A 9,258-nucleotide genomic window follows, 5' to 3' on the forward strand; every position below is an offset into this window, starting at 1 on the left:
TCACATTTTTGTAATCTGACTTTTGTCACTGAAACGGACTTATACAATAAGCTCAAAAAAGCTGTTTTTATCTAACCTAACGTCTGTAAAAGTTAGATTGCAAAAAAAGTTACTTCTTCACGGCTAATCCAAACACACCCCAAATGGAGTTGAAACGGAGTTCCAAGTTACCAGTACCAATACTTCATAAGGCGGAACATGAATGGACAGAGGAGCAAGAGCAGTTGCGTGAAAATACTTATAGAGGGGCGAAACCTCGAGAGTCCACGAGGGGGCAGTGCTCTGCATGCATGCATTGTCACAGTCAATGGTTGATTGTAGTAATAATTGGGTGGGAATTTGGAGCAGGCTGGGGCGCGCTCAACGGGATCCGACGGTGGAAAGTAGTTAGGATCAGGAGGACCCGTGACAAATCCAACGGCAGTTAATGAACGACCACTGGATTTCGACGAGCGAGGGAGTATGGAGGGCGCTTTCAGCCGGGGCTGATGAAGTTAACCGTGGACAGGAATTGATAATCCTACACAGAGCTGGGGAATCGCAATACAGAACTGCAGGGGCACGTGTCCTCGTGGAGGAATCCGCAGCATGAGGCATGTAGGCGCGATCACTTCAGTTTTAGTTATTTTTGCAACCTCACAGGTCGGTGATTAACTGTAATGAATTGGTTCTGGAAAGAGAGAGAGAGAGAGAGAGAGGACGTTGACAGGATACTTGGCGACCTAACCAACACGTGCCAGTACTGTGGGTAAAGTCGTTTTATCTTTTTTTGGGTAAATCATTAGTATTATGGAAATTAATCCGTGATTTGGATATGATGGATTGCATTATCTTTGCTCGATTGGAAAATGATGCCCTACATATAAAGATGCGAGGTAACGTGGCCTTCTTCATTTTTGTGCATTTCAATTTTCTAGCGAGGGAGGACGCATCTCTCCTTCTCTCGCTCTCTCTCTTTCCCTCTCTAGGCATTTATTTGCTCAGATTTTCTCAGCCTTTTTCATTAAGTGCGAAAGCGAGGAGGCAAAAAGTGAGACCAAAAACCTGTGTGTTTAGGCCTGGAGTTAGATATCGTAGAATCGCTTTAGCCTTGTCTCTTTGGCTTTTATCTTCGTCTGATCCCAAGCCTTATATCACTAAATTCGATCTTGCCCTTTTGTTGTCCCGTGCGGCATCTTCAGATCGATCAAAAATAGAACAAAACAAAACTTCCTTTTCCTTCTTCCCCTCTGGTAAGCATGAATAAAAAGGCATAGATAGAGATAGAAGCGAATAAAGGTTCGGTACTTCGTGCTAAAGGAAAAGGTTCAGCTGAGCGAGTACTGCAGAATTCTCATTGTTTTCGGTTTGTGAGGGGGAAAATGGGAACTGGATGGAGAAGAGCCTTTTGCACTCGTGACCCGGAATCTGCCATATCCGATAAGCAGCACAGGGGCACGAGTCCAAGCCCCAGCCCCAGAAGCTGTGTTCGATTGGGTTTTCTCTCCGGCGGGGGCAATCCTTCCACCCCGCGCTTGCAGCAGCAATCTCAAGCCGTGTCTAGTCCGAGCTTGCGTTGCCGGACACTTTCAGAAGCAGCAAACGTGAATGACAGCCCCAGATTTCAAAGCAAAATACTCCCAGGGCAACCAAGTCCCCCAAAACCAGTTCAACCTCAAATCCCGCATCGCCGCGTTCTCCTTTGAAGTTATCTCTCTTCAGGAACAGCTTCAAATTCCGGGTAAGTTATTCCTGATTCTGAGTGCTATGGTTTTCTTCAATTGCATCAATGGGGTGAGATCTATTGGCTTAATGGATTTGTTTTGTCTTTTCTGGTTTCCTATCCTGCAGAGTAGTTGTGGAATCTGCTTGAATAGCGTAAAAACCGGTCAGGGAACGGCCATTTACACTGCAGAATGTACTCATGCCTTTCACTTTCCCTGTATCGCCGATTATGTACGCAAACATGGAAGCCTCGTCTGCCCCGTCTGCAACGCTACCTGGAAAGACGTGCCTCTGCTAGCCGCACACAAGAACCACGCCACAGAATCCGCCGAAAAGAACGACATCGTGGTTGACAAGAACGTCGTAAAACCAAATGCCACCCAGAAGACTACAGAAAACTCATCCTCAGTTTTCAGAACCCAGCTTGTTGAACCGCCCCAACAATTACCACAGAAGCACCCAAAGCAATTTGATTGTTACAGGTCCTACGACGATGACGAGCCGCTTCTGTCTCCCACATCCGGTGGTCGCATCATTCCAATACCTGAAGCCGACGAAAACGCCGAAGAAGGCGAAGACGACGTTGAAGAATTTCAGGGATTTTTTGCCAATGCAAAATCTTCATCCTCAATCAAATCTTACTCTGATGACCTGCAAATAAGCGACAAAGATTCCAGGAACGTTCAGGTGAAGTTGATCCCCGAGTGTGCCGTAGTGTCAGTCTCCCGGACCCACGAGACTTACGCTTTGGTTTTGAAAGTGAAGGCTCCTCCGCCTCCTCCTGCAGCGCGCAGTGGCAATAACAGTATGACGCCGCGTCTTGGTCAGTCGCAGCGAGCTCCCATAGATCTCGTAACGGTTCTTGACGTTGGTGCGAGCATGACAGGCGCGAAGCTGCACATGCTTAAGCGCGCGATGCGTTTGGTCATTTCCTCACTCAGTCCAGCCGACAGGCTCTCCATAGTGGCTTTCTCGGCCACTTCCAAGCGGCTCTTACCCTTGAGAAGAATGACGGCTCAAGGACAGCGCGTGGCTCGGCGCATAATCGATCGGCTTGTCCCTGGCCATGGCACTTGTGTGGGCGATGCTCTGAGAAAAGCCGCAAAAGTGCTGGAGGACCGGAGGGAGAGAAACCCGGTTGCCAGCGTGATGCTCCTATCGGACGGTCAGGACGAACGAGTTCACAGCAGTAACGTCAACAACCAACGGAAATCCTCGAACCACGCGTCCTCGACCCGATTCGCCCACATTGAGATTCCGGTTCATGCTTTCGGGTTCGGAAAAAAGAGTGGCTTCAGCCACGAGCCGGCCGAGGATGCATTTGCCAAGTGCGTCGGTGGGCTGTTGAGTGTTGTTGTACAGGACTTGAGAATTCAGCTCGGCTTCCAGTCGGGCTCATCGGCGGCTGAAATCAGCGGCATCTATTTATGCGGCGGTCGAACAACAGCAATGAGCTCAGGCAGCGTACGGCTCGGCGACTTGTACGCGGAGGAGGAGAGGGAGTTACTGGTGGAGCTGAGAGTTCCAACGTCGGCACTGGGGACCCACCACGTGATGAGGGTACGGTGCTTGTATAAGGACCCCGCTTCTCAGGAGATCGTATCGAGTAGGGAACAGGCCCTACTGGTTCCGCCACCTCAGGGCACGCGAAGCGAACGCTTGAGGAATTTCTTCATATCCACTCGAGCCATAGCCGAGTCTCGCCGGCTCGTGGACTACAACGACTTCACCAGCGCTCATCATTTACTGGCTTCGGCTCGTGCGCTCTTGATGCAGGCCAAGTCGAGCTCAGCTGAGGAGCACGTGCGTGCGTTGGAAGCTGAGCTGGCAGAGCTTCATTGGCGCACTCAGAACACGACGGAGCAGCAGATGATGACGCAGGAACGCAGGCGAGGGAGCGAGAGGGAGATGACGAGCTTGGTGGATGATAATGGTGAGCCGCTCACGCCGACGTCGGCTTGGAGAGCTGCTGAGAAGCTGGCTAAGGTGGCCATCATGAAGAAGTCATTGAACAGAGTCAGCGACTTGCACGGCTTCGAAAACGCTAGGTTTTAATTTTTTTCCCACAAAACAAAGGCTTAGTTCTCTTTTCTCTTTCTTTTTAAAAAATATTATCTGGAAAATAAAGTATAAAATTGCAGAAGTAGAGAGAGAGAGAGAGAGAGTGAAAAAAAAAAAAAAAGAAACATTTAGTGATGGGGTGTGAGAGGAGGAATGGGTGGGGGGGCGTGTTGTGTAAATGATGAAGATATGATGCGATGAGAGGTTTTTGTGGGATTAAATGATTGCTTTGGGATTTTCATTGGTGTGTGTGGGAACTGAGAGGATGAGAAAATGAAAATTCACCACCTGATTCCAAACACTATCTGTACGCTTCTCAAACGGTAACCTCCTTGGGATTATATCCTGGCATAACATATCAACGCTTTTATTTGTTTTGCTAATTTTTAATTAACCAGACGGGTGGGTCGAATAATGAAGATTCTTGCCCCTATTTAAATGGAAAATAAATGGGGAGGAAGAAGTTAAGACGGCGGGTGGCTGGCTTGCAGCAATAATAATGGACAAATGATTAGATTCCATCTCGCAGTTTGATGCCTTGGATCGCTTTGTTGTTATTAACGCTGAAACCTTTTTTAAAAAAATAAATAAAGGAGGTGGTCCCCTCTTGTTACAACTCACCACAGACTACAATAACAGATTTGGGGCCCATCTTTGTGTTTCTTTATCCCACCACCGCGTCTTCTCTACAAGAACAAACACTACCAAGTCACTTACAATTTAATTTTTAACTAGATGCTGTGCTGCGTTAAAAGGTCTCCACCCGATGCGATGCTTTAAATGAGCGAAACAGGCAAATACCACAGGAAAATTTGTAGTAATTCTCGACATGCCTGATCTAAGCTTCTTCTGAACGATCAAGCTTGGTTCGAGATGTGGCATTTAATTTGCAGCGTAAGAAATTCTTAAAACTTTCAATTTAAATATTGACATTTGCTACCTCTGAAGCTTGGACGCTGCATCAAACAACGTGCAATAGGAGGGCACTGAAAGCTCCTTTCTTATAATTGACAATTCAATGAGTTACTGCTTCGAACTGTCTCTTTCGGCTGCAGCTACTTGCCCCAGTTTTGACAACAATTTCCAGCTAATTTCTTGGTACGCATTTGTACATACGATACGAATTCATTGTCAACATTAAACATCGATACTCCATTTATATCGTTTGGTGATCATTAATGTAACTGCTAACCGATGATGGATTCCAGCATCTGTGTCACTTGTCCCCTAAATTACGCTGTCCTTTGTCTTTAGGCGTGTGTTCCCAATAGCCTCTATAAGCTCTGTTTGGTTAGATGCTGGAAATGAAAGTAGCAAAAGAAAAAAAGGAGAGAAAGTGAAGGCATAAATATGAAATTTTGTTTTACATGATATGTATTTGATGTTGTTTATAACTTTTGTATTCTTGTTCGTTGTTAACATAAGAATTAAAATGAAAGAGACCGTAGTGTGAAAATGCAGCACATCGCCTGTGTTGTCAATCAGTGTTATTCCACGAAAAGATCAAACAAACAAATGGATTTGATTGGTGGCTCAATTCATGTGACGTGGTGCTGAGGGACCATTCATCTCTAGACAGTGCCATGGTCCTCCACGTTATTATTCCCTCTGAGTTTCCGATTGTAGGGTGCCTGAAGCATCCACGCTTCATGTCCACGGATTCTTTCACCACCACACGCCCTCACTCCAAAAGAAATGAACAAACACAGATTCTTCTTCCCTGATCTTTGCTTTGGTTCAGAGGTACCCTTCCCCCCAACTACCACAGAAAGCGTCCGGACTCCAGAGAGATGGCATAGCCAATCCCATTTGCTGGGATTTTGCAAGTTTCGGATTCCAGGGATCAATTTGATGCATTGATCATTCGGGCTACAATGTGAGATTCACCTAATTCCCCGTCAAAGGTGGAACATGATTAGCCTTCTCAAAACTCATCCGAAACATACAGGAAACCCGCCCACATCCATGTATTGATATTGATCGAATGGTCAGCTGCAATATTGTTTAAATTACACGATCTTGAGAAAGCATAAAAACTTTATTTGAACAACCAGAGCGGAGAACCAGCGTCAAGAAAGACGCTCAAAAACCAGTCTCATCTCAGTATGTGACCTCGCTAAATTACAATTAGGACCCTCAATACAAGGGGAAGCATCTCTCGCCAACACAACTCCTTTATGTGGTATAGTACAATCAAAATGGCAACGGAATAACATTGCACAAATGAGAAAAACCCAAAACCCCAAACAAGCTACGCCAAGCAGACACTAGAGAGCAAATATGGGTTTAGGTTCCCCGGGGAGGCTTCTCCTGTTTCAACTATGCAACTGAAGATTCTCATTCCTAAAAGGGCGAGAGTGTTCCCCCATTTTTGAATAGAGGAAATCAATAAGTGTGATCAGCATAATTGGAGTCAGATATTACTTCTGACTTTGTTCCACCTTGGCTCGAATCTTCTGCTCCAAAATTGATACTTCTGTCTCAAGACTGAACATTCTATTCAAAGCATGCATGTTCTCAAGGGTCTCACTAAGAGTCCGACTGTCACTCCCATCACATCTCAGGTGTTGCATTGGACCATGGAGCAGCTTATTCACTATGCCCCGGCTAAGGTCATCCACAGCTCTCCTTGTCTTCTTTGGGATATCATCTCCCATCTTACTTAGGCATTTCTCAAGCTCAGCAGCCCTGATTCTTTCAGCATAAGCCCTCAACTTCTTGATGGTAGGAACAGTTTCCAGAGAGTCCCTCCAAGCTTCGAATTGTTTTGATTCCTCGACAATGATTGCCTGAGCCTCCATTGCTTTTCTCAGCCGATCTTCTTTATTAGCAGCCACAACCTCTTTGAGGTCATCGACATTGTAAACTCGCACAGAATCCACATCTGAGACACAAGAACCTACATTGCGAGGAACAGAGATATCAATAAAAAGACGAAGCCCCCCAACATCTTGACTTGCAGAAGGAAGGTCCTGCACATGATCTTTCAAGAACAAGGGGCTTTCTGATGCAGTGCTGGTAAAAACGACATCTGCTTGACCAGCACAGGAGAGCATTTCTGAAAGGGGTTGATATACAATTTCAACACCCTTCATTTCTTCACGGATCGCTGCAACTCTCTCCTCAGTTCTATTAACAACCACCATCTTAGTGCAACCTTTCGCCACCAAATGTTTGATTACAAGCTTTCCCATCTTGCCAGCTCCAATAACCAACATCCTGGCCTTATCATGTGAGGCTTCTGGTAGTTTCATCAAGGCCAACTCAACAGCAGCTGAGCTTACAGAAACTGCACCAGCAGCAATATTAGTTTCAGTTCTAACCCTCTTCCCCACAGTAATTGCATGTTTGAACAGCCCACTGATGTTTCTCCCAAAGCCATTAATGCCCTGCCCAACTTTAACTACCTGCTTGACCTGCGCAAGGATTTGACCTTCTCCCAATACAAGAGAGTCAAGGCCTGCAGATACTTCAAAAGATGCTCTGTAGCATCTTTGTTGTAAAGCAAGAATCGATGCTGGCAAAGCTCAGAAACAGGGACCCCACTTTTCTGCAAATAACAGAATTATTCAACATGATTATTGCAATTGGATATTAATATATTACCAAATGCGAACTCGGGACTTACCTTTGACATCCATTCAGTGACCTCTTTGACACCACGGTGCTGGGACAAAGCAACGACATATATCTCCATTCTGTTGCAGGTGCTCAGCACAGCTGCTTCTTCAATATGATTCAGACCACACAGCTCTCCAATGGCTTGAGGCCATTCTGCTTCTGGAATGGCAAGCTTTTCTCGCATTTCCACAGGTGTACTGTGCACACTGAGCCCAATGACCACAATGCTGCTTCTTTCCTTTGTATATCCTGATATGGTTAATTGTGTAAAATATTTAAACACTGTAGCCTTCTCGTGACTATCTGGGAAAAGAACTGTTTATTTGATGATGGATGATAGCCTCGTGTTTCTCATGTGTGGGTTTCATTTAAAAACTCTATGTAATCATGGTTTGTAGTAAAATTTGTCACAGGACTTTGGATTTCGCCATAATCCTCTCAGAGAAAAACCGATGGATGTATGGCAATAATGATGAAGAAAAGCCTGTATAATTGAATATTCACTTTGTGATCTTTTTACGTCATAAAAAGGGGGTAATAAATAGCAACACTGCACAACAAATTTGAAAAACAATGTGAAAAAGCCGTCAGAAAAATATATAAAAAAAAAAAGGTCTTCTTGAGGAGTTCCATAATTTAAGATGTAAAGATTTTGAGCAAGAATGAAAGTACAAGCGAGGACCCAAGAAGAATTTGTTCCTCTTTTACGATGGTATAATTGTATGGATGACATTTATATATTTCCGGGTGAATCGCGGAGCTACTGTGTTTGAGTTAAAAATTTCAAACCTTAAACACAACCATAAATCCCAATCCAATTGTAATGATTTACAAAACAACATAATCTTCCAACTAGTGATACAATTTTAGATTTTGTGGATTAAAAGGGCATAATGCAAAGATATTCTCAGCGATGTCTTATAGTCAACTGCCCGAAATCAAATCAGAAGAGCCAGACCAATGCCCGTGGTTGACATTACTGCTAACACAAAATTAACATTAAAAAAAAATGTAAGTCCAGCTTTTTATGCAGTTGTCAAGAGCAAAGTGAACGTTTTCCTTAAGGCGAACGGTACACTACTTTCCAGCCTAAAATTTTTCATTCTTTCTCCGTGCATGATGAGCTGTTCTTGGCTCTAACAACTAAGATTATAAACGAGAATCGTTACAGAAGACAAATAAGAGCATTCGCTCTCATCTTATAACACTCTTCATTTTGTAACTGGGAACTAGTAATGTAAACGATTGGAAAGAATCAAACCTCAATTTGGATTCAAATTAAAAATCTCAAAGTACCAAACTATTGCAATCTAGTAACTGAGTTGCGGAAACAAATTTATCAGTTCAGGGAGAAAAAAAAAAAGAAACTATCCAATGGGCCTTGTCATCGTAACATTAACTGAAAATCAAGAACAAGACTTACTGTCAGCAGCAGAAGTCTTGAGCTGCTCAAGAGCAGAGACGCTGGTGCCATTACTCGGATCATCGGCCTTGATCAACACCTCAGGAACAGCGTCGCAGCGAATTATTCCTCTCTGAATCAGGGTCTTTTTAATTGAACCGGGTTTGCCAAATTCCGAAAAACGGGTAGCAGAGGAAGCCCTCGACGCAGGGGAAGAAGATTTCAGCAACAAGGCCTCCAATTTGGCACCAGAGAAGCTGGTTGAAACAGCCATTGAGACTGCGTCAAACCCTAACCCAAGATTGCAGAGAGGAATAATGGGAAACTGAAAGACGAAGGCAAGAGGCGAAAATGTCTCAGCAAGGAATCGTTTTGGTAGTTGTTGTGTTGAACGAATTCCCAAGGAGCTGTTCGGATGTGAGGCTAAACTAATGAAAGGGTAGATCGAGAAACGCGTGGAGGGGTTGGTG

General features: G+C 44.6%; 1 protein-coding gene and 1 pseudogene across 1 annotated transcript; one reads left to right on the top strand and one right to left on the bottom strand.

Moving 5' to 3' along the window:
- Window positions 1-1,353: 1,353 nt before the first annotated feature.
- Window positions 1,354-3,818, top strand: LOC114747752 (E3 ubiquitin-protein ligase WAV3-like). The gene is given in 3 exon segments (XM_028936094.1): window positions 1,354-1,580; window positions 1,583-1,720; window positions 1,831-3,818. Coding segments are annotated over 3 exon segments (2,286 nt in total). The 5' UTR covers window positions 1,354-1,361; the 3' UTR covers window positions 3,760-3,818.
- Window positions 3,819-5,702: 1,884 nt separating this feature from the next.
- On the bottom strand, window positions 5,703-9,258 carry LOC114747755 (glutamyl-tRNA reductase 1, chloroplastic-like; annotated as a pseudogene).

The sequence above is a fragment of the Neltuma alba genome, unplaced genomic scaffold, assembly GCF_004799145.2.
Source record: "Neltuma alba isolate B1F8T4 unplaced genomic scaffold, ASM479914v2 tig00005440_pilon, whole genome shotgun sequence".
NCBI lineage: Eukaryota > Viridiplantae > Streptophyta > Magnoliopsida > Fabales > Fabaceae > Neltuma > Neltuma alba.